The following is a 24,254-nucleotide window of genomic DNA, read 5'->3' on the forward strand; positions in this document are numbered from 1 at the left end:
TATATAGATGTTGGATTAAAGCGGTTTGAGCGAAAATAATACGCATTTTATGACGTTCAAATCGTAATAATTAGAAAACGGTAACAGTTATTAGCTTCTCAGAGAGTATTAAGTTCATAATTTTTTGTTCTTTCTAATAAAAAAAGAACGGAATCTTTAAATTGAGCAGTTTCCGACGTGTACGTCTTTAAATCTAACAAGTTGAATCAAGTCAATAATTTTTTTGTGGAAAAATGCAAATTTTTGGAGTAGTTCGTGTCTGATCGTAGATACAATTTGTAAAAATCATATCTGGTTAATATATGTATTGATAACTTTTGCCTGGCGAAGACAGGCTTCATGAACTAGTATTCTAAAAACCCCAAACTGCTTATACGGCGTGTGGAAAGCCATCATCCATCAGTGGAGTTACAAAGTCTTTGTGGGAAGCCCATTCCTGTGAACCCCTTATCAGTGCCCTACCTTATTACAGACCAACTCAGACCTTATTGGCCACCCTGTGCCCTTACACATATCAACCTTCATCCTACTAAGTTCCATCACCACAAGGGAGAAACGCAAATAGACACTTGTTGTTGGTGTGTCCGTATTGAAACGGCTGTACGCCGTATGGACCTAAAACTCAATGTCCCTGCTGTACAAGAATACGGGGTGAACCGTATGGAAGCCAACAGTGGTGGTGCTGTGGATATGTTGACAACAACAAAACTCAACATTCGTCAACGCCGTGGCCTTACAAGGAAAAATATAAAAGGCGACGTTTCTGGTAAAGACCTTTCAAAGCACATCAAATGTGTACGTTACAGTACATGTGTTATGTGCTATGAATGGCCACTGGCCGAAACGTCGCCTGTTGTATATATAGTTGTTATTTTAAGGTCACGGTGTTGTTGACGAACCTTCGTTGTATTATTGCGCACCACTTTCAACGCAGCATCACCAATAACATCGATACTACTCCGTATATTGCCTCTGTCATAGGAATGTGGAATTTACCACACCCACTCGGCGCCGCCAAACGACTAAGTACCGCACCACGCTCGTTCGGGCAATACGACTTGAACAACGCAGCGTTATTGTTGTAACTACTTGTATTTGTATATACTCTATATATGATGCACACATTATTTATAGCTGGATGTGAATAAAAGTGTTTAGAAATCAGGCGCACGGGAGGGCAGCTCAGGGGAGGGAAGTGGGGGTCCTCACGCGCGAGGCCCCTCCCCCCAGCTGGTTGAAGTCACGTGACGAGGCTGACACGTGTCGCCTGTGCGCCGCGTTCCACGCGCTAACTGCTGACAACGTGTACAGTACAACACGCGTACTCATACACACAGTGTACTGTACTCATACACACAGCACGTGTACTCATACACACAGTGTACTCACTCACACAGTGTACTCACACACAGTGTACTCTCATACAGTGTACTCTCATACACAGTGTACTCACACAGTGTACTCACTTACACAGTGTACTCTCATACACAGTGTACTCTCATACACAGTGTACTCACTCACAGTGTACTCACTCACACAGTGTACTCACTCACACAGTGTACTCACTCACACGGTGTACTCACTCACACGGTGTACTCACACACACGGTGTACTCACACACACGGTCTACTCATAGTATACACACAGCAGCGTGTACTCTCACACGGCGTGTAATCTTACAGCAGTGTGTACTCTCTACACCCACACTCCCCGGCTGGGGCAGATCCGCTGAACTCCGAGTCCTTGGGCTGTTGAGCTGAGTTGTCGATCTGCTCTCTCGGCTTCACCAGAGCTCGAGTGAGGAGGAGGCGCCATGAGTTTGCTGACCTTGCTGCTGCTGAGCGCCTCTGCGCTGCTGATGCTTCCCACGCCGGGGGCTGCCAAGAAGGACTACGGTCTGTACTGTGGAGGTGAGCATGGGCCGGTGTATTGTGTTGTCTGTGTGTGTGAGGCCTCAAGGTGTACCTAGCCTGGCGCAAGCGCTCTCGGTGATGTCGTGGATAACCAAGTCGACAACTTGGGATCGATTCTCGGGACCCACTCGCTCGCCCACTCATTCGTTGACTTGTTCATGTATCAAGTCACGTAGTAACTCATCTACTCATTTATTCACTCATTTATCAAGTCGCAGTTACTCGTCTATTTACCGATTGATTCACTTATTCATTCATGAAGTCATTTAGTAATTCACCCACTCACTTGCTTATTCGCTCATTAATGTATCAAGTAACGCAGTAACTCATTCATGTATCAAGTCATGCAGTAACTCACCCACCCAACCACTGGTGTAGCCACCTGTCTGGCTTGAACCCGGACAGTCCCCGTAATCGGCTTCTGTGTTTGGGTGGCAGGAATTGATTTTTACCGAGATCTGCTATCGGCATTGTGTTGAACTTTATTTCAGGTTACTGCTCTGCTTTGATATACTTAGGCGGACTCGTTGACCCACTCACCTGTCCACCGAATCGCTCAACCCTCACCCATTCACTCACTCGCCCACTTATCCACACACTACGGTTACCACCTGTCCGGGTTTGACGGTCCGCAAATTTGCTTACGTGTCGGAGAATTGGCAAATGCGATCGGGAATTAGCATCTGTGTCCGGGTGGAAGAAATAGATTTGTACCAAGAACCTGGTACCTGCGTTACTTTGGGCGTCATCGCAGTTGACACTGCTCGGTTCTGATGCTGGACAGAGTGCCGGCTGAGAAAGATGTCTGGGTTTGGCTGCCGTGAGAATAAAATGTGGCAACCCTAATTCCCCCACCGTGGCCAATGTCAGTTGTATGTGGTGTCTGAAACCTGACCTGGACTCCCTCCACTCCCCGCTAGGTCGACTGAGCCTAAAATGAGTACCATGGCGGGTATTACCTTGAAGGAATATCGGTACTACTAAGACAGTGGCAGTGAGGCATGCGTTGTGCTGTATGTATGTATATATGCTGAACTTCTTTTGCCCCGTACGTAGCCAACCGGGCTAATCAGCGGTGCGGAGTACAGCAAGATTTGACTGTAAAGATAATCGGAGATGACCCCTGGTTTGCATAACGTGGGAAATAATCAGAAAGGGAAGTGTTGTGATCTGTAGTGTGGTGAGTGAGTGGGTGGGTGAGTGAGTTATTATATTTATCACCTGCAGTGTGGTGGTGGTGGTAGCTGAACACTGTGTGGTAGGTGAGACGAAACAGTCGGTGTTTGTTTCGATTTAAAGCTTTCGTGACTGCAGGGATTCATCTTCTTGGTTCTTTCGGTAAAGTCACCTGAGGACGGCTGCTTGCGTTGTGGCCGAAACGTCGTGAGAATTATTTTATTATGTTTAACTTTTATTATTTTATTATTTCCCTTCAACGTGACTTTACCGAAAGAACCAAGAAGATGAGTCGGTGTCTGGTTGACCAAGTTTTCACGATTGGCGGATAGGAATTGGTGAGTGGAGTTCATGGGAACAGCAGCTATGGTAGTAGCGATAGAAGAGTGACAAGGAGGTGAGTATATAATGGGGGTTACCAATCGCCCCATCTGCTGCTTCACTATGAATTATATCCAGTGGGTGTGTGAGTGAGCGAGTGAGTGATTGGAGTGAATCAGCAAGTGCTGCATCATCAATGGCCCCGGCTGCTGTTTTACTCTGAATTCTATCCGGTGGGTGGATGAGTGAGCACTGCATCATCATTAGCCACCCCGACTGCTGCTTCACTATCAGGTGCAGCACTGGGTGCCACTCCAGACATGACACGGTATAGGTATCTCAGCTTGGATTGAAGTAATGATGATGGTCCTCGTTGCCGTCATCATCGTCGTCGTTGTTTGTGGGGGTGCTCAGCTTGCCGAGCGCTGGTGGACGAGGTGACGTGGGAGGTAGGCCAGGTGGACCCCAAGAAAACCATCCAGGTGGGCTCCTTCCGCATCAACCCCGACGGAACCCAGGACACCACCGAGGTGAACCCACGTCAATCATCTCGTGTCCACCTTCGCTCCGTGTCCACCTCCGCTCCGTGCCCAAAGCCCTCTCAGTCTTTTCCTTCTTAATATTCTCTCTCTTTGTCGCTCTCTATACCCAATCCCCTTTTCGATCTCCCTCCTTCCTTGCTGCACCCCACTACTGGAATCAACTTCTCCTGTACATTAACCCTTTCCCATTCCGACGACGTACGTATGCGTACGTCATCAGTTTTCCTTCTAGTTCCGTTTCGATGACGTACGCCTCCCCCCTTCCCCCCCAACCAACCGTCGCCACACAACCAGTCGTCACGTCGCCGTGCCGTGGCCGCTGTCGCCCCCCCTCGGCCCCCACCCCCCTCCCACCGCCAGGTGCCTTTTGCCCGCTCGGAGGCCCACCTGCTGGAGGTGCTGGAGGGCGTGTGCCAGCGCGTGGGCGACTACGCCGAGGTGGACGCCGGCTCGGGGAGGCCGCGCTCGTTCGTGCGCACGACCGCCCGTTCCGGCGAGAAGCTCGACCTGACCAACGTCACCATCAGCGGCGACGTGGGCACCATGCTCAAGTTCGCTGTGGGTTCCCGCTGCCACCGGTCCCCTGCGCCCCCCGGCCTGCTGGACGATGCCAGACGATTTTGTTGCTGTTTGTTCTTGTCATCGTGGAGAGGGGAGAGGGAAGAGGAAGGCGATGGGTAGTGGAGAAGTCGTGGTGCTTATAAGGTCGCACTCATTACACACAAAGTGCTTGGCATAAGTGAACCACGATACCTTGCTGATCTCGTCAAAGAGCATAAACCATCACGCAAACTCCAGTCAGCTTTGCCGAGACTAAAGACTGTTTTTCAGGAAGGTCCTGCCAGGGTTTTGGAGGAGTAGGGGGGCGATGTTGCAGCTGCTGCGATTTGTCTAGCATTTATATATTTATAGCAGCCAATTACTCAACATGCACGTTGATTCAAAATGTGGAGGGAAAAACCAGAGGATCTGGATAAAAAATCCTCAGGACCACGGGGAGAGAGAGAGAGCAGGCAAACTCCAAATATACAACAGGCATCCATCAGGGTTGGGATCGAACCCACGACCTCCTGCATACCTGGCGAGGGATTTGACATCTCGCTGCCGAGTGGCAACGGGCAGCTACGTCCACCAACTCCCGCGCAAAACGACGTTGCGGCTGCACAGGGTGCTCTGGGTATTTTAAAGACGACGGCTCTCTGTGCGCCCCCCCCCCCCCGCCGGGTTTACAGTGCGAGAACATTGCGGAGGAGTTTGAGGACGACATCATCTCGCTCTTCGTTCACGAGACAGACCATGTCGCCGACAAACTATGCAGCAAAAAATCCGGCAAGTCTCAATCTCCCCCCCCCGCCCGAACGTGAGCCGTGTGGCGGTGGTGGTTACGCAGCAGCGAGTCCGCACCCACGATTAGCACGGTTGGCTACGTACAGTGCGAAAGAAGTTCAACATTTTACATGTAACTTTAACATGCGTACAGCAGTGAAGGTTGGTGGATCACAAATGTTGCGGAAACTCCCTTCCTATCCGTGGGTAGAAATGTGGACTCCACCTGTTTTGATCTGCATGGGATAGAGTGTTGCTCCCTCGCACTTATGGGGTTTTATCTGGGTGCTCCGGTTTTCTCTCACTTGGAAAACAAATCAATTGGCCAATAACACCTTCACATGTAGAGGACGACAGAGCTTAGGGGGACATTCTGGGTGATTTGATCCTCGGCTATTTAAACAAAAAATGACACTTGAATTTCGACAAGATTTGTGTGATCGGCCAACCCTCGCCTCCACATGGCTGGGAATGCGTAACCACCGCTGCCCGGCTAATTCACAAAAAAGGTAATTTCTAGACGCGAAAACAATGCTATGGTGGCCACTTGCTTGGTGCTCCCATCATGCCTTGCGTGTCACGTGTCACCACCACACCGCATTGCACAATAGCGCACCGCCTTGTGATTGGTCACTGGCTGAGCTTGTTACCATTTCGGGATGGTCTACGAATCGGTAAGATTGTGTCCACGTTGGAAGGCCGTGGACAAAACGCTAAATTATGATTCTGGTTGTTTACCCAGGAGAACTTCACCGAGTCTCAAGACCCCTTTTCGTGAGGGACCTGCCAATATGTCTCAGTGGGGGGGGGGGGGGGGTTGGGGGTGGTGGTTTCTTCAGCGCGTGTATTTCGCGAGTTGGACGCGTCGCCCGATCGAGCGCTACGGAGGCGCGGACGTTGCCGCGCGTGATTCCCGTGGAGCAGTTAGGGTCGGGTAATCTTGTCAGTGTTGAGGTGGTTCTTGCGGCCGGTTCCCGGTTCCGCTGCGGCAAGACGACAAAACGGCGGTCGTCCCAGCTGCCGGCAGAGCAAACATGGGGCCGACGCCGCACGTGTGTGTTTACGGCCGGGCGAGCGGCGTCCGGTTACACGCATTGTTGTCGCTAGCCGTGCCAGGGTACACACGCTCACGGCCAGAGTGGCTTGCGATCGTTTTACACACGTAGTAGTAGGTGGTGGTGGTGGCGGCGGCGCAGTGGTGACGCTCGTGCGTCACCGGCGGTGAAGCAAGGAGGGGCCTGGGTTAAATTCCCGACGATGGCGCCTTTACGCGTGTTGGGCTTTTTTATGTCCTTTGTTCCCCCTGTTCCGCAGAGTGAGTGCGTGACGGTGTGAGAGAGTGTGGGTGTGTGTGTGGGTGTGTGTGTGTGAGAGAGTATGGGTGGGTATGTGTGGGTGTGTGTGTGGTGTGAGAGAGTGTGGGTGTGTGTGGGTGTGTGTGTGTGTGTGGTGTGAGAGAGTGTGGGTGTGTGTGTGGGTGGGTGTGTGGGTGTGTGTGAGAGAGTGTGTGGGGGTGTGTGTGTGGGTGTGTGGGTGTGTGTGTGGGTGTGTGTGGGTGTGTGTGGGTGTTTGTGTGTGTGGGGAGCGGAAGTGCAGCAGTCAGCAGGCTGCACTACGAATCCGGTGACCCAGGCTCGATTCCCGCTCATGGTCAACACCGGTGATGATTATCTGAACCGGTCCTGGGCCTCCCCTCGACTCAAATGACTACCTGGTGCAGTGTGTAAACATCAGCACTGAGGAGACAAAGGCAGCCGGGCGTTGTGTTGGCTACCCACCCCCTCGTGTGCCATTACAGCCTTCATTGGTGCTGATTGCTAACAGCAATTGCCCCAACAGTCTGTAACAGGCTATACGGGGGATCTTTGTTTGAGATTGTGTGTGAGGTTTGTATGTTCTCTATGGGTGTCCTCCCATAGCTAAAATAAAACCATTCACTGGAACTGGTATTGGCCAAAACATCCCCAGTGCTGAAGAATCACCTGCAAATTACTCCATTCGGGTTACACAGCAGCAGCAACATTGCCCCCTACTGGGAAATCTTGCCAGAACCCTCTTGAAAAGGAGTCTTCAGACTCCATGAACCTTGCCTGGTTAAACTCGTGTAATAACCCCGTCTGCACTTCACTCGGTTCTGGGAATTCAAAATATCTCTTTGTCTGTGATGCGATGGACTGTGTGTATGTTGAACTTCTTTCGCACCGTACGTAGCCAGCCATGCTAATTGGAAGTATGGGGAAAGGACAACAAACAAAACAAAAAAACAGAACTACAAAAATGTTTCCGTGATATCTGCTTCTGTGGGCAGAGGAGTTGCACTTCTCTACGTGAGATCCGAATGGATTCTTTGCGTCTATGTATCCATTAGAATCAGAATATAATTTTGGGGAAAACTATAAAAAAAACACAGAACCCTCGAGTAACCTCGTTTTTGTTTCTTTGCAGATTACTGCGAGCACACGTTGCACGTTCCGCACGACGAACTCTGAAGTAGGGGGGGGGGGGCTTCTCCAGTTAATGACACGGACATGAGAATATGCGGACGACACACAGACGACACACGGACGACACACGGACGACACATGGACGACACACGGACGACACGCAGATGACACACGGACGACACGCAGATGACACACAGATGACACGCGGATGACACGCGGATGACACGCGGACGAAACGCGGACGACACGCGGAGGACATGCGGATGACACACGGACGACACTCGGATAACATGAGCACCGGCCTCTTAACAACCAGCAAGCGATGATACCGGCACGGAGCGGACATCTCGTCGCACGGATCACAACGGTTGCGCAGCAGCGACTCGGCGCTGCCGTGGACCGCCACCCCCCACGCAGTCCGAGGGAGGAGCGGCACGGCTCGTTGCACGTGGAGATCTTCCAGGAGATGCGTCGCTCGTTCTTGTTTTCTTTCTGGTGAACACAATCGGTCAGATTTAGCGTCTCTGGAGATTTGTGCCGTAACCATCGTGCATTCTTCTAACTTTGCCCATCTCTCTAACTCCCGCCAAATGTGTTGTTGGCGGCCCCCGGGATGAGTTTGTCAAAATTCCACATTCCTATGACAGGGGCCAATCTCGACATAACGACCACTATTGGCCCACCCACAAAGTGGCAGTGATTATATACAACTCTCCCTCGAGGAATGATGCCTTTTGAGAGCGAAGTCATCTGCTGACTGGGATTTCAATTGTCAGTTGAGTACTCGAATACCCTCCACCCGTGCTGAGCCAGTGAGGGGCCACCATAGCACGGGTGGTTTTCCATTGGCCACTGGAGCCAAAGCGTGCGTCTCATTCGCCTCCGTCACACCCCAACCCGCTGGCTCCAGCCATCCAGGGTAAACGCAATGAGAAGTGGCACGGACTTGCAATTCCTGCCTTCAATTTGTGCTCGATGATTTTTTTGAAAAAGATTTGAGAGCAGCATCCGATTTTTCTCGACGTTCACTTGACGTGGAATTCAGAAGCCGCCGGTGGCTGTAGCCGTTGCTCTTTTGTTGACGGCGCCGATGATGACGCGGACTGGCAGCGCGCTCCGGGCAGCCTCCCGTCGTTGCGGTGGCGCCGCAGTGGCTAGGAGATGTTAACTACCAGTATACAGGAGGTCGTGGGTTCCATCGCGACCCCGACGCCTGCTGTATATTTGGAGTTTGCATGTCTCTCCCCGTGGTCGTGTGGATTTTTCGCCGGCCCATAAAATTTTTCCCTCCATATTTAAAATCAACGTGCGTTTATGTTTAGATTTTATAAATGTCCACATCTTAAGCCATTTCATTTGGGCTATTATTTGTGGCCAGGCCACTTCTGAAAAAGAGCTATATAGCTCAGTGGGCCTTATCTGCTAAAATAATAAAAATTGTTGAGTTACCTGGTGCCGATACCAAGCATCCCTCATGCTGAAAAACGTATCGACAAGTTCACTGAATTGGGATTAGACGTGGCAACATCACCACCCCCCTGCCCCCCCCCTCCACTGCAACAACTTGGCAGGACCCTCCTGAGAGAGCCTTGAGACTCTGTTCGTCCCGACAGCCGATGTGATTTGCGTAGAGCGTGCAACGACGCACCCAGCCGATGTGACCTCTTATCTCGGTGGGGTATCTGTAATTGGATATCCCTCTCTTTTAAAAAAGAAAATGGAAGCAAACGTAATCCTTTGCGCGTGAGATTCAAGATTGAGAATTGGCGTCGATAAAAATGAGCAACGGCATTGTTGAACCTTCGCAGAGTCGTGCGAATGGAGCACTCTAGTTGAGCTTGGCTTAAGGCCAAATCGTTGCCTGAGAAGTGAGTCACGGCCAGGGGTTTCTATTGCCTGGCACGCAGTTTCCCCAGAATCATCCAGAATCCTTAGTTATACTGCGGGAGGAATCCGATGAGCTTTAATGCTCTTTTCCACATGTCGCAGTAGGGGCGGGTCTGAACGCTACAATACAAAAATACGCACGTGTCGCGTGCCCTTTAACCGCTGACCGGTCGTTTGACCATACTTCACCGCCGGTGAGTCGGTACGGGTTGGTGATGTTGGAGGGTAGAAGGGGAGGGAGCGCTGATGAGAGCCGTGACTGAGGAATTCAACTAGAGCCGCTGGGGTTGGAATCGCACCACTTGCACCACCGCTGCTCATGTGTTGAACTTCTTTTGCACCGTACGTAGCCAACCGTGCGAACCGGTTGGTTTATTAACACACCACCACCAACCACTTGCTCTGCATACGGTTGATGTAAAAAGCAACACCTGCACTGCTACTGCGTTAACCCAGGGCAGCTGTGAATGACGGAATCCTGAACCTTGGAGGGGACCCCACGGCGACATCGCAACTGCTCAAGGGGCCTCGCCCACCGTGTCAATCCGCTGCCGGATGAGCGCTGCCATTCGGTTATGGAATTGCTGTCCTATCCCAGTGCCACAGGCTTGCTGCCTTTTCTCCAGACGACTGCTCGAGCCGGTTTCATTGCAATTTGATATTTTTAATAATAAAATAATAAAAATGTGTAAGGTGACAATGGTTTGCCGTTTCCTTTTTTAAATTCTGATCTCTCGTGCCAGTATAGGGCATGCGGTGACGGCCCCTTTCCCAGCTACCAAATTCTTGTTTTGAATTGGAACATGCCGTTTATTTAACTGATGGGGGCTTGTTAGAAACTGAATTACCGAACCTTCCAGCACGTGGGTTGAAAGGTCAGGCAGTGCCGGACAATTCGCAGTTTTGACCAGGTGGTGGTGGCGGCTGCGCTGCACGTGACTGCCTGTAACCCAGCACTGGATCACTGCAAGATGAGCTGTGAAATGCCGTTCCCGTGGCTGTGGAACCATACTCTGGCTTGCCAGGAGACTGGTCTATGGGCAATAAAGACAATTATAGTCGATGGGCAGTGTAAATCTATGGGCAGTGCTAGTCTATGGGCCATGTTAGCCTATGGGGCAATGTTAGTCGATGGTCAATATTCCAGTGTGTGGGTGCAGTGATCTGCAGGTCGCAGGTCCAATCCTGACCCCGATACCTGTTTATTTGGAGTTTGCATGTTCTCCCCGTGGTCACATGGATTTTTCTCTGGGTCATCTGGTGTTTCCCTCCACATCTAGAAATATGCATTAATCGTATTTGGCTGCTGTTACACATTTCCACAATAAGCCACTTCGTTGGGCTATCATTTATCCAGGTCGCTTCTGAAAAAGCTACACAGTTGTGGGCCTTACCTGTTAAAATAAAAAAGTGTTTACACTCAACACGAGGTACTCATTTGAGGCTGTCGACCTGGGGGAGGACCGGTTCAGATAATCGAGTGATAACACATATACACCTGTGTGCGTGTGATAAACCTTGTGTCAATCCACTGCTGGATGACAGCCTCCCTACGCAGTCCAGGCGGGGGGCTGCTAAAGTTGACCGCACGCTGCCATCACCACGCTTGTCGGTGTGGTCTGGTGGAGGCCGGGAGGGACAGGACCCGGTTCAGTCCATACAACACGCCGTGGCTGGGATTGAGATGCATAGCCACATCCAAATCGCAACCGCTTTTGAAGAAAATTCACACGACAGTGATGTTGACATTCTGGCAAAAGGAGTTGTTTTTTATTTGTTATACACATATATAAACAAGTTAGTTATAGGCAGAGTAAGAGAGGTCTTAAACCTGGATTCGATTCGACAACACGGATGGCTGTGGGAATGGCGTGACACGAAGTAGAGGAGAACGAGCTACCACCCACTGAGTGAAGTCTGACTGGCCCCTGCCCTGGGAATGTGGAATTTCCACTGCTGGATGGGGGGACAACAATGAGACATAGGCGTCTCCCTGGGTTGTCTGAATAAGGAAACACATCGGGATGGGTTGAAAAACGACACTAAAATCTTGTGAAACACCGAGCAGTCGGAATAGTATGTCCCCGGTGTTCCAAATTCGTCCTAAAATGTTGAAAACCACGTCTAACGTACATTTCAGTTTGTCACGAAGACTTTCGCGACCAGTACGAATGAGTACATTCCAGTCGATGCCAAATTCAATTTGGTTTTATCCTACAGTGTCACAGGAAATTACGTCACACAGACACTTCATCCGTGTTTTCAACCCCCCAAAAGTGGAGTAACGTGGGTGACACGTTACTACGATAAATTATTTACGCAACGTCGACGACCTAAAGAAAAATATAACCTGCGAAATGTATAAATGGAAACTCATCCCGAACAGAGAGGTTGGCGGGGAGTGGGCGGAGAGGGGGCGTGGAGGGGGAGGGGGCGTGGAGGGGGAGGTGGGGAGGGGGCCTGGCACAGCTCATCGGGTGAACTGGCGCCTGTCGGGTTTGCCCACGGCGCCGCCGGTCTTGCCGGACTTGCCGGCCTTGCCCACGGCGCTGCCGGCCCTGCCCACGTGCTTGTAGGTCTTGGCGCCGTAGTCGTGCCGGCTCTTCTGGTGGCCGAAGCCGAAACCACCGCCGCCGCCGCGCTTCTGCAGCCCCTTTCCCTTGCTGCTGTGCACGTCTGGAGGGGTTGGTGTGAAGGAAACTTTTGAGACTGTGTGCGGTGATGGCGGGAGACCTCGGGGGGGGGGGGGGGGGGGGGTCGGGGTCGCGTGTGCGGCGGTGGCAACAGAAGTAGGAGTTTGAATCCTGGACAGGGTGCAGACTCGGGACCGTTTTTATGGCCACCATGACGACGACTACGACTACTACGCCGCACGTTTCAATGAATCAGCGCCACCGTCGTCGTCGTCAGTCATCCCTTCAGGACCCACCATCTGTGATCATGATCATCAACGTCGCCATCACCGAAAATGGATGATCATCATCAACATGAGCTCCCGATATAATCAGAACTATTACAATTGCCAGTCACAACCAATCACTATCACCGTCAATCATCTCCACCACAATCATCCTTACAACCAATGATCATAAAGTAACAACGGCTTATCACCACTAAATGGAGGTGACGTCACTAAAGCACTTGTGCCATGATAGGTGCACTTTGAGGCCATGTGAAGTCTCCAAGGCTCGCTGCTGGCAGGAGGAACAAGGACAGACCCAGGTGTAATGGGGTTAACGGAGGTAACTGGCAGATGCACCACCTGTGCCCCCTGCTGTGCCAACTTGTGACATTTTAGCCGCCCAGCGCTCAACTGGTTGTTGTGTCGCTTCTCCGCCCTCCATCGTTGCTGGAGGGCGATTGCCTCTAACTGCCCAATGGAATCCTTCACGAACCTCCTCCACAGAGGCCGATATTGACACTGCTGGTACCAGGCATCGGCAAGTCCAATCAGCACCATCATCCTTCTGTACTGCATCGGTCAATCTCTTCCCCAGTTCGTGCCGCATCCATTTAGCCCCCACTATCCGGCCAACCAGAAGCTGCTTGGGCAAGTGGTGGCTAGGCATGTGGGCTACATGACCCAGTCAATGATCATCACCACCATGACAATCACTATGTATGCTACTTTGAAATTCTTTCGCACCGTACGTAGCCAACTGTGCTAATCTGAGACATTATAACTATGATCACCAACCAAGCATCACTGCCATCATCATCATCATTACAACCAAAGATTAGCACGGTTGGCTACATAAGGTGCGAAAGAAAGTCAACGTACATACATCACGGCCAAACATCATAATTATCACCTCAAACAATTATCACAACCATCACCATGACCCATAATCAGAATCTATTAACTACTCGTCACCACCATCGTCACCCAACATGGGCTCATGACGACGACGCAAGGATACTGAGGTCGACGAAGGGCGGCACGCGGAACCCGAAGGAGAGCGCGGCCTTCTGCAGGTCCAGCGTGGAGACGTTGTAGATCTGCTTGAGCGAGTGAGAGTCGTAGGCCCGCACGTAGGCTTTGTAGGCCTCCTGCGCAGACTTGTGCAGGTAGTAGTTCTTCTCTATCAGCTTCTCCATCTACGGGGGGGGGGGGGGGCGCACAAGAGAGAGAGACAGCGTGGTGAGTGGGGAGGGGGCGAGAGAGAGGACGAGGTGAGGGGGGGCACGAGAGAGAGGGTGAGGGAAGAGGCTGAGTCGACCTAGAGGCAGCCCAAGACCGGTTCAGATAAACGCCACTCTTATGGGTTTGCGTGAGTGGAAATCGAACCCGGGTTGCCGGGTTCATAGCGCAGCACGCTAACCACTGCACAACTGAACACGCACACATGCGTGTCCTCACGTGCGTCCAAGTATAATCCATCTCAGTGGCAAATGCTGACGCTCACCAACTCTCACCAATGCTCACCTGGGACTGGATGTCGGCGATCTTGGACCAGGAAAACTCGAACTCGCTGAGCGGCACCTGCACACGGCACCATCGTCATCATCGTTATTGTCATCATCATTATCGTCATCAGAGTCGTCATGATTATTGTCATGATCGTCATCATTGCCATCATCGTCGTCGTGATTACCATCGTCGTCATCGTCGTTTATTGTTCGTACCCCTTCTCCCATGCAGTGACATGTCGCGGCACCAGGGTATATGTCGTCTGAGGTCACGGCTACGTGAGGGAGTGGTCACGGACCAATGCACCACTCAAAAACAGATGCAGTAGAGATACGGCAGAGAGACGACTCGCACAACAAATGAAACGTTCACCTGTGCCGGCTGTCATCAAACATAACTTAAGTCGGTAAGGAGTGTGCGAGTCTATGGATCTCTACGGGAGCGTGTGGGTCTCTGCGCGAGTCCGTAGGTCTCTGCGTGAACTCGTGGGTCTCTGTGCGAGTCTCTCGGTGGAACTCACCCGCGCCTGCTTGAGGTAGCGCAGGAATCCGAGCTCCTCGGGGCGCAGGATGAGCAGCGCGTGGCCTCGGCCTCCGATACCGCGCGCTGTGCGGCCCACGCGGTGGATGTACTCCTGCAGACACGGCGTCACAACCAGTCACGACCACGGAGTCACGACCACGCGGAGGAGGGAGTCGCAACCATGGCGCCACGACCACCACAACCACGGCGCCACGACCACCACGGTGCCACGACCAAATCGCGGGGAGAAGGGAGGCCGCCCAACATGAGTGGGACGTCTCATGAATGAAATGTTCACCTGGGATGCCTCTTATAAGACCCGGACTTTATTTCATTTGGTAAGGAGTGTGCGACTCTCTGCATCTCAATGTGAGTCTATGGGGTCTATGCGAGTCTATGGATCTGTATCCCATTGTGTGGGTCTCTTTGGGAGTCTATGGGTCTCTACGCGAGCGTGTGGGACTCGATGCAACATTCGTTTATGGCATGGAAGTGTGCAGAAAAGCAGCCTTGAATCAGCTGCGAATAAACCAAACGCACGTTGGCAGCCCAGTGCTCCGACATGGCCATTGTGAACTTCCACTACTGGGGCCACACGGCATGCTTCTGGTACAGCTGACTTGCTGGCCAGTCTGTGTCAGCCGCTGATGTCGCCCCGAATATGCGTGTACGCACCTGGGGTGCGTGTGTACGCTTGTGCGCGTGTACACGTGTGTGTGTACACGTATGTGCGTGCCTTGGGTATCTGTGTGTACGTGTGTTTGCCTGCATGCACTCAAGTGGGGTGCGCATATTTGCATGTGTACATATCTGCTGGTCATTGATCTCATTATGCCTGGAGGTCAGTCCCGTGACCACCTACCGCCAGCGAGCCCTTCAACATTTCACACGGCTGCCTCAACGCGCACCTAGCATGGCACCAGTGCCACTGGGACATCGCCGCCACTTGGTGGCGAACGGCGGCCGCTGCTGCCGCTGTTGTTATTGTTGTTGTTGTCATCGTACCTTGGGGTCATCAGGGGGGTCAAACTGGACGATCCAGTCGACCTCGGGGATGTCGAGGCCGCGTGCCGCCACGTCGGTGCAGAGCAGCGTCCCCGAGTCGGCGTTGCAGAACTGGAAGAACGTCGTCGTACGCTTCGTCTGCTTCTGCTTGCCCTGTGGGGGGGCATGGGGATGTGAGCTTATGCGTGGGCACACATCACGAATATACCACCACCGCCATCATCACGACCAACAAGTTGGCCCGATTGAAAACTCATTTCTTTTGAACTGCTTTTGTTTAGTTTTTTGTTCTTCCCCCACACTTCCGATTTGCACGGTTGGCAACATACGGTGCGAAACAAATTTTACGTACATTTGTACATCATCACCATCACCGCCTCCACCGACATCATCATCATTACCTCCATTGGCACCATCACCACAACCACTTCCACAACCAGCATCACCACCACCACCGTCACCATCAACAACATCATCAAGGCAACCATCGCCAAACCAGGTTCTGATAATTATCACTTGGGGCCCTGATGTATTACTGCGTGTGCTTTAACCAGGGAAACACTGTGTGCCATCTGTTTCTCAGTGGGCATTGTAAGACCCATTGACGTTATTATAAGAAAGTAGGCTGCGTGTGTGCCGGCTTCGCCGTCCGAATTTTCCAAAATCGAAAGTGACACCGCAAGCGACGGAACTGGAATCGTACGGCAGTAACCATCGGCCCGCCTCCTGGCAGCAGACTAATGCCCCGGTCACTCGTGCAAATGAGACTCCGTGACGGTCGCCTGGTTAAAACTACAACTAAACTGACCAGGGCGATCACTGGCCACGAACTGCAAGCCTCTGCAACGACCCGGTAAACCGCTGGCCCGTGTGGCGAGGTGAGGCGGTGGTGGCGGCATGTAACGCACGTGGATGCCCATGACGGGGAGGTCGATGTAGTTGAAGAGCTCGTAGTGGAACTTGACGGACATGCAGGAGGAGAAGAACACCATGATCTTCTTCTTGCGGTTCTTCTTGAGGAAGGTGAAGAGCAGCAGGAAGCGCTTCTCCGATGGGCACACCACGTAGCCCTGCGGGGGGGGGGGGGGGGACACACACAACGGCGCACGATCAGTCAATGCGGCCACAGCAACCGCTGGCGAGGCCCGGACGGGAGACCAAAATACCTCCAACAACCGGGAACTTTGCCGCCGATCATGACCGACGTTACTAAAGGGTAAAGGCGCAGCCCCTGCGTTTGATCACTCACGCTGCTGCCGGCGGAAGGGGGCCGAGGGGGGCCCCCGGGGGGGTCCGCCGATGTTCCGGCCGAAATCCAGCGCCAGTCACAACATTAACATGGGGTGCTACGTTGCCGGGATGTTAACTACCTCGCCTGGTATACAGGAGGTCGTGGGTTCGATCCCAACCCTGATGCCTGTATATTTGTCGTCTGCATGTCTCTGTCTCTCCGTGGTTGCGTGGATTTTTCTCCAGGTCCTTTGGCTTTTCCCTCCACATTTAGAATCAACATGTGTTTAGAGTATTTGGACTCTATAAATTTCAACATAACCCACTTCGTTGAGCTATGCTTTGTGGCCAGGTCGCTTCTGTAAAAGACAGCTACGTAGCTCAGTGGGTCTTACCTGGTAAAATACTAAATATGTATAGTTTAGTTTAATCAACATCGGCAACGTTACCGCCGCGGCGTTCGTGCCAGGCTAGGTGCACCGGGGGGACGACGATGCTCGCATCGCCTGCGCCACACCTGCTCCAGGCCATCCACGGTGGCGGTTTCTTTGTGGTCGTCCACGCCAACGTACAACGGCTCCTTCTTCAGCGAGATCTTGGCCAGATCCTCGATCTTTCGCGTCTGTGTCGCCGAGAACAGCATCGTCTGCCGTTTCTCTGTGCGGGGAGGGTGGTGGTGGGGGGTAGAAGCCAGGAGGGAGGAGGAATTAGCCACGCTCTCTTGTCCTGCTTACAATTGGAACGCAGAGATTTGCAACATGCACAATATTAGGCGGAATTAAAATGACAAATGACTCCTGAGGTGCCGAGCCAAGATAAAAGTGTCACGAGAAAGGCACGAGATGGGGCCTTTAAGAAAGAGGTGGAACCTTTAAGCGTCTCTTAAAAACAAGAGTAGGCCGAACGCCGCCACTGCGATTGTGCATTAGCAGCAGCAGAGGGACGGTGATGGTTGCGTTCCCGACGGTGGCAGCTGCCACGGAGAAACGGCTCCTCGCTATAGACAGGCGGTTGTGCGTCGCGTCACTGCCACTTCCGTGACGAGCTCTACCGTGTGCCCGTTAGTGCAGGACGTCAGCAGCTTTATTCAAGCTGGCGGTCGCTCATCCACAAGCGGTCTGGTCTCAGACCCGCCCCCCCCCCCCCCGCTTAACCCCGATGAGAACCGGTCGCGTTCCGGGTGGAAACCGGCACGGCGCCAAGGCATCGGCGCCTGAAGGCGACGGAACTCACTGGGCAGCAGGCGGATGATCTGCTTGATCTCCTCCTCGAAGCCGACCTCCAGGATGCGGTCAGCCTCGTCGATCACCAGGCACTGCAGGTTCTTGTACATGAACGTGTTCGTGTTCTGCGGAAGGGGACAGGAAGAGGACGCGCCGACGTCGGGTCAAAGTCGGAGAAAGTAATTTGCCACCGCTAAAAACGAGCGTTGAGGCATGGCTTGGCTCGGCTCCGTTTTACTAGGCCCTGCGGAGCGAGCGGCGGAAATTCCACATTTCTTTAGCGGGGGGACAAATCTCTCTGAAGGACAACGACTGCTGACGTCCCGACAAAGTGCTGCTCGTTTTATTCGACACTGGGAGGGATGATGGGGCTGAGAATTTTAATTTGCAAACCTCTTGATTGCAATCCGCTCGCTCTCCCGCCAAGCCACCTGACGACTTGCCAATGACCGCGCAACAAAAACCTCCCCCACCAAATTCGCCGCCCGGTGGCAGGGGACCAACGCCGCGTCCGTGCGCAGTGCCACGCTGGGACAGCTGCCGCTGGGAGCGTGGGGTCCCCCCTGTCTGAGGCTAGCCTGCAGCGGGGCCCATCGCAATAAACCGTTGAGATGAGGTGCAAGGCGCACACGAGTATGCAATCTCCCACTCACTCCCTTACCTTGCGTACTCACAAGAGAGACGCTTTGTATGTATGTATGTATAACTTCTTTCGCACCGTACGTAGCCAACCGTGCTAATCAGAGGTGCCCCTGACGCAATACTAGAAATCGATCGGCTACTGGGAATGGAACGAGCCGGGTGGACCGAACGCCCCCCACCGCCTCATCTCGTTCTCACGCTCTCACCTGCATGTGATCAAGCAGACGGCCCGGTGTGGCCACCAGGATGTTGATGCCCTTGGCGAGCTTCTGCGCCTCGGCGGTGCGGTTGCTGCCGCCCATGACGAGGCCGTAAGTGTGCACGTGGTGCTTCATGAGCTCGCGCAGCACGCCGTACGTCTGCATGGCGAGCTCCCGCGTCGGCGACAACACGAGCACGCCCGTACCTGCACACGTAGACGCACACGCAGCCCGCAGAGGGCGCACGCGAGGACGAAGCACCCGAGCGAGTGGGCAAAGAGGTCAGTCGGTCGAACGCACAGCTCGCGCAAGATCGTCACGTGAATGCGCACATTTGTTGCAACTCACTATTGTACGGGAAGTCTGGCAAAAAACATGACCAAGCTGCAGCATGTACAACATGTATGGCACACGAGGGTGGAGATACTCAAAATACAAGCTCGAGATGGAAATTAACCCACTTGCTGTACTGCCTGGCAAGCGCAGAGACAACGATCTCCACACGCACGGCAAGGGAGGGAGTTCCGTTCATTTGTATGTGACCCACAAACCTCTCGCTTCCTCCACAGCGCTGGATTAACACTTCCCCATTCTGATGACGTATGTGAATGCCATCACTTTATCGGTACCGAGGCTCCCACGAAGACACGCAGGAGAGCTTGTGGCACAGTTTGGCGCCAGCTATCAGCGTGCCGTCCTATCGCTACAGTCCTCTGCGGTGAGTACGTCTTTAAAAACAACGGCGCTATGCCTCTCTAAATAAAACGAACGCCCAACCGCTTGCGCGTCATCGGAATGGGTTAAAAAATTGCCTCCGATACCAAACGCTCCACTCAGCAGCGCACGGTACGCGGGGCGCTCCACATGGGTGGAGGAATCAATGGTCGAGCGCGCGGGCAGGTGGGCGAGCAAGGGCGAGACCCACCGTTGCGAGGCATGAACTTGATTTTGTAGATGAGCTCGATGGCCGGGATGAGGAACGCCAGCGTCTTGCCGCTCCCCGTTTGTGCCGCCGCCAGGATGTCCCTGCAAGAGGAGCGGGAAATTAGTTAGCAGCGACCGAAGCGAGCAGCACACCAATCTTATGCATTGCAGAGCGTATCCATGGCCTGTCAATCACCAATATTTTCAACTCTCAAGAGCTGGAAAAAGCTAAATTAGAAACCAAATTTAGGAATGTTCTACTTGCTACAGTCATTGGTCTGTTCATAATAAAGTTTTTTTTTGGGTTACATCATGTAAATATAAATGTGTAGTTAACCCTCCACCACCCGACACAGTGAATTCGGAAGAGCGTCATGTAAAGAAAACGTGACAATTAGTTGCTACTTGAGCACACCAGTGTGCTCAAGTAGTAACTAGTTATTATGAGTAATATTGGTCACGAAAGCCTGTGTGTTAAATTGTTATCTGTACTGACACCACCCGGCCTGCCAGATTCGAAGTGTGAACCTCTGCAACAAAGTGGTGAGGTAGCATGCTACGGCTGGGCCGCCCCGATGGGGAACGTTTGTTGGTGCGCACGCGGAGATTTGCAGCGCACTGCATACGCTGCCCCCGTGCTTCCCAATGTTCGCTCACCGGCCCTCGAGCAGAGGGCGGATGCTCTTGTGCTGGATCTCCGTCATGTGGGTAAACTCCATCTCGGCCACGGCCTTCAGCGTGTACTCGGACACCAGCCCCGTCAGCGACGAAAACGACATGTCCTCAAACGCACCTGCACGGCCGCAAGCAACCACGACAGCAGCAGAATCACAAAGGGTTAATCATTTAATCAATTTAGCTTTCAAGGTGCGAGGGGGACCGACAGACAAGCTGGAAAGACAGCCACGCGGCGAGCCAGTGCCAACAATTGCCCAAGCTCTGTGGTCCTCTATATATATATACACAAAAAGACACTTTTAGCAAATTAACGAGCACTTATACGTGGGAGAAAATCAAAGCACTTGGGGAAAACACAATGCGTGCGAGAGGGGGCAACGTTCTATCCCATAGAGAAGGGACAGATTAATTATTCCACATTTCGGCATCTAGGTTTCCTTCGTTCTATGCGGGATTGGTTCGTGTGATTTTGCGCTGTATATGCAGCTAACCTATACATATCCAAAATTAATTCATATGCAGCTACGCGGGTGGACGCGGGACCACATTGTGTGTGCACTGCATGTGCTATTCGGCAGGCACAATACAACGTACGTCTTCTCTGCTGCCCACTGCGGAGCCCCCGCCGGGAACCTATAGGGCTATGCACGCTCGACCCCTGCTTAGCTCCCGGCATGCATCCGACGAGACCGGGCGCGTTACGGGGCCATGTGGACGAAGGCTTACCATCACGACGGTCATGCAAAGCTAAACCACAGTTTCCACGGGCCCGTACGGCATGGGTGGGGGGGGTCCTCATCCGTGGCCTGCGCCCGCATTGTGACCGTGTCGTACCGGTGGTGCCGATGGGCAGGGCGGGTCCATCGTCATCGTTGTCACCGTCCTTCGTCTCCCCGTCCGTTCCCTCTCCACTCCGCTTCTCGTCGTCCGTCTGCTCTTGGATCTCCCCGTCGGCCTCGACTTCCTCGCCGCGCGGCCTCTTGCTCTCTGCAACAAACGTGATGAGAGGAACGGGTGAGCGGAACACAACATATGTTGAATTTATTTCACACCGTACGGAGCCAACCGTGCTAAATGGAGGTGCGGGGAAAGGACAACAAACTAAACACAAAAAGCAGTTCGAAAGAATTGTTTTCAATCTAGATGATGATTTAAAAGTGCGTAGCTGCGGTGGCTTCCTAATATTGGGAAGAACATTCCAGACGGCTGCAGAAGCGCATCTGAAAGCGTGCAATGTGGTGACCGTGTTTGTTGGATGGTTAGTCAAAAGCCACTGCTGTAAGGATGACCGGAGTTCGCGTGATGGTTTATGCTCCTTGACTAGATCAGCAAGGTATTGAACCACAATTATTTGTAATGTTGTTGATATATGCACTGAGCATCCTTGTTAACGAGCTCCGTCTGTGGGAGATTAGAGCCCTGTGCAAATTTCTGTTTTTTTTCAGATGCAATTATAACTGAGGCTATGTGAAAATGTATTATGAATTTAAAATGTGAAACCAGTGGAGGTGTTAACTTCACATTGCGATGCACTGTAACAAAAAGAAAAATCACGCCACAAATTACTCAACTGCAATTGTACGCAGCAATTATCGCCAGGACCCTCCTGAAAAAGTCTTGAGACTCAAGTAAGGCTTCCCTGGGTAGGCGAGCATGAAAGTAATACAACAATGATTTGAAATAGAACTAACCTGCCCCTCCTCGACATTTGCGAAAGAGCTTCATAGCTCACCGGATTTCTCAAGAATAATTAAAGATTCTGAACTTCTTCTCACCAGTGCCATCCGCGTCGTTGCCCGTTGGTTGCTTCTTCTTTCTCTTTCGTCGCTTCTTCCCCTGCGCTTCCTGGCTCCCGTTCTCTGCGGGGGCCGAGGGGCTCGCGTTCCCAACATCTGGGGCCACCCTCTCCTCCTCCTTCGCTGCGTCTGTTGCTGCTCCTTCTTCCACCTCCTCCTCGACCTGTGTAAGCCTGGGCACTGACAAAGACAAACCCCCACCCCCGTATCGCTTTAACAGACTGTTGGGGCGAGTGATGTTCGCGAGTAGCGCGTGTCAAGGCCGACACGGCACACGTGGGGGTTGGGTTGCCACACACCACGCCCGGCTGGCGATGTTTGCTACACACCGCACCAGGTTAATCGTTTGAGGCTCAGGACCGGTTCAGATAATCGTCACTGGTGTTGGTGACCGTGAGCGGGAATCGGTCGCCGGGTTCATAGCGCAGCACCGCCGCTACCCACAATGTAACGCACACACACTACAAACGGCAAGTTGTGGTTGACTCAATACGCACATTAAAGAAGGATTCAAAAAGTGCAGCTGTTTTATTGTAGGTACCTACCTCGGCTATCTTCCACCATAGGCCTGAATCTCCCATGCTTTCCACATCTCTCGATACCAAACGACATCTCCCACCACCTCCCCGCATCTCCTACCACCTCCCTACATCTCCCGCAACCTCCCTGTATACCCCCCCACCTCACCTTTACCACCTGCCTCAATTTCCCACCCTATCTCTGTAGCTCCCATCCCCTCCCTGTATCCCCACCACATCCACAGAACTCCATACAGCTCCCACAACCTCGCTACACCTTCCGAATCAAACACATTACTGTATTTGATGATGCTGCGTTGGCAGTAGTGCACATGCACAATTAGCAACAACAAATAATCAACACATTTGCCAATAAGTGTGGCCTTAAAAATTAAGTAACCATAACAGGCGACGTTTCGGGCAATTGCCCTTTGTAGCATGCCCACCTTCCTCCTATAACATTTCCCACTACCTCGTTCGTCCCACGTGGAAACTATTTCTAGTCACGTTCCGACTCGCCTCGACTGGACGTCTGTGAAAAAGAGGCTTGCGGCCCATCGGGCCCCTCCAATATAAAGATTCTGATTTTGATCCGTAACCATGCTCACGTGTTCCCGTACACCCGGTGCCGTACCGCCCGCCCTACCGACCGCCTCAGGCGTCTCTTCCCCCGCGCACGGACGGGTCGCGGTGGCGCGGCGTTGCCCCCTCACCTGGCGCGGCTTTGCCAGTGCTCCGGAGTTTGCTGTTCTTCTTCGCGAGCCGCTTGCGCAGAATCTTCATGCTCAGGTCCGCCATGTCGGCCCAAACACGTGTGGGTGAAGAAGAGCCGTGGCGATTCTGAGATTCACTAGTCGAGTTATCGATTTGGAAATCGATTTCCTCCTCCCCTCCTTCCTCCTATCGTTACCTTCGTCCTTTTGTTTCTTTCTATTTCAGCTATTTGTCGTTAAATTTTGTAACGGCCCCGTTTATAGTTTTCTAGAAAATTGTAATAAATTGTAACGGAGATGTTTTTTGTTGTGGGTGAATCGATCCGTTATTCATGACCGTCTAGAAATGAACGCGGACGAGGAATCGTTTGTAGCCGACGCAGGCTGCTGACGTCATCAGGGCAAGTTACCCGAGATGCAACGCGCGGGCAACGCCGCGACTGCGCTGATCCGCTGTCGTCAGTGGCGACGTTTCGGGCAACGGTCCTCGCGCATAACACGAAGCGGCCAGAGGGTGGGAGACGACGCGTGTTCACGCCGTGGGGCTTGGACAATTTAAATACTGAACATCCATCGAGCAATATCGCGGGGGCAGCGACTCCACCGAGGCCTTCCAATCCTGCCCTGTGCTCCGCCAGCGACATGAAGAATGAACATTCTAGAATCTAGACTGTAAACATTAATACATCGTAGAGGTATTGGGGGGTAGATCGCGTAAATATATAAATGTTGTGTCGTTTAAACCCGCCACCACCCGACACAGCCAACTCGTGAGGGTTGTCA

At 52.5% G+C, this 24,254-nt stretch overlaps 2 protein-coding genes across 4 annotated transcripts; one reads left to right on the top strand and one right to left on the bottom strand.

The window, feature by feature from the left end:
• The first annotated feature begins 1,220 nt into the window (after positions 1–1,220).
• LOC144951503 (protein canopy homolog 2-like) lies at positions 1,221–10,309 on the top strand. 2 transcript variants are annotated; one of them, XM_078881826.1, is made up of 6 exons: positions 1,221–1,305; positions 1,791–1,910; positions 3,825–3,940; positions 4,313–4,510; positions 5,185–5,281; positions 7,724–10,309. In XM_078881826.1, exons 2-6 carry the CDS (start codon positions 1,814–1,816, stop codon positions 7,765–7,767), a joined length of 552 nt encoding a protein of 183 aa, XP_078737952.1. In that variant the 5' UTR covers positions 1,221–1,305; positions 1,791–1,813; the 3' UTR covers positions 7,768–10,309. The 2 variants fall into 2 exon arrangements, with proteins under 2 accessions (XP_078737952.1, XP_078737954.1); XM_078881828.1 differs by having other exon boundaries at positions 1,259–1,310.
• A 1,067-nt stretch (positions 10,310–11,376) lies between these two features.
• Positions 11,377–23,600, bottom strand: DDX18 (DEAD-box helicase 18). Of its 2 annotated transcripts, XM_078881534.1 has the most exons (14): positions 23,472–23,600; positions 22,220–22,420; positions 21,279–21,431; positions 20,424–20,559; positions 19,768–19,868; positions 18,849–19,048; positions 18,011–18,125; positions 17,295–17,434; positions 16,456–16,617; positions 15,548–15,700; positions 14,541–14,654; positions 14,036–14,092; positions 13,530–13,707; positions 11,378–12,285 (listed from the first exon to the last, which is right to left on the bottom strand). In XM_078881534.1, exons 1-14 carry the CDS (start codon positions 23,554–23,556, stop codon positions 12,080–12,082), a joined length of 2,001 nt encoding a protein of 666 aa, XP_078737660.1. In that variant the 5' UTR covers positions 23,557–23,600; the 3' UTR covers positions 11,378–12,079. The 2 variants fall into 2 exon arrangements, with proteins under 2 accessions (XP_078737661.1, XP_078737660.1); XM_078881535.1 differs by lacking the exon at positions 14,036–14,092 and having other exon boundaries at positions 11,377–12,285.
• Between the last annotated feature and the right edge of the window lie 654 nt (positions 23,601–24,254).

The sequence above is a fragment of the Lampetra fluviatilis genome, chromosome 62, assembly GCF_964198595.1.
Source record: "Lampetra fluviatilis chromosome 62, kcLamFluv1.1, whole genome shotgun sequence".
NCBI lineage: Eukaryota > Metazoa > Chordata > Hyperoartia > Petromyzontiformes > Petromyzontidae > Lampetra > Lampetra fluviatilis.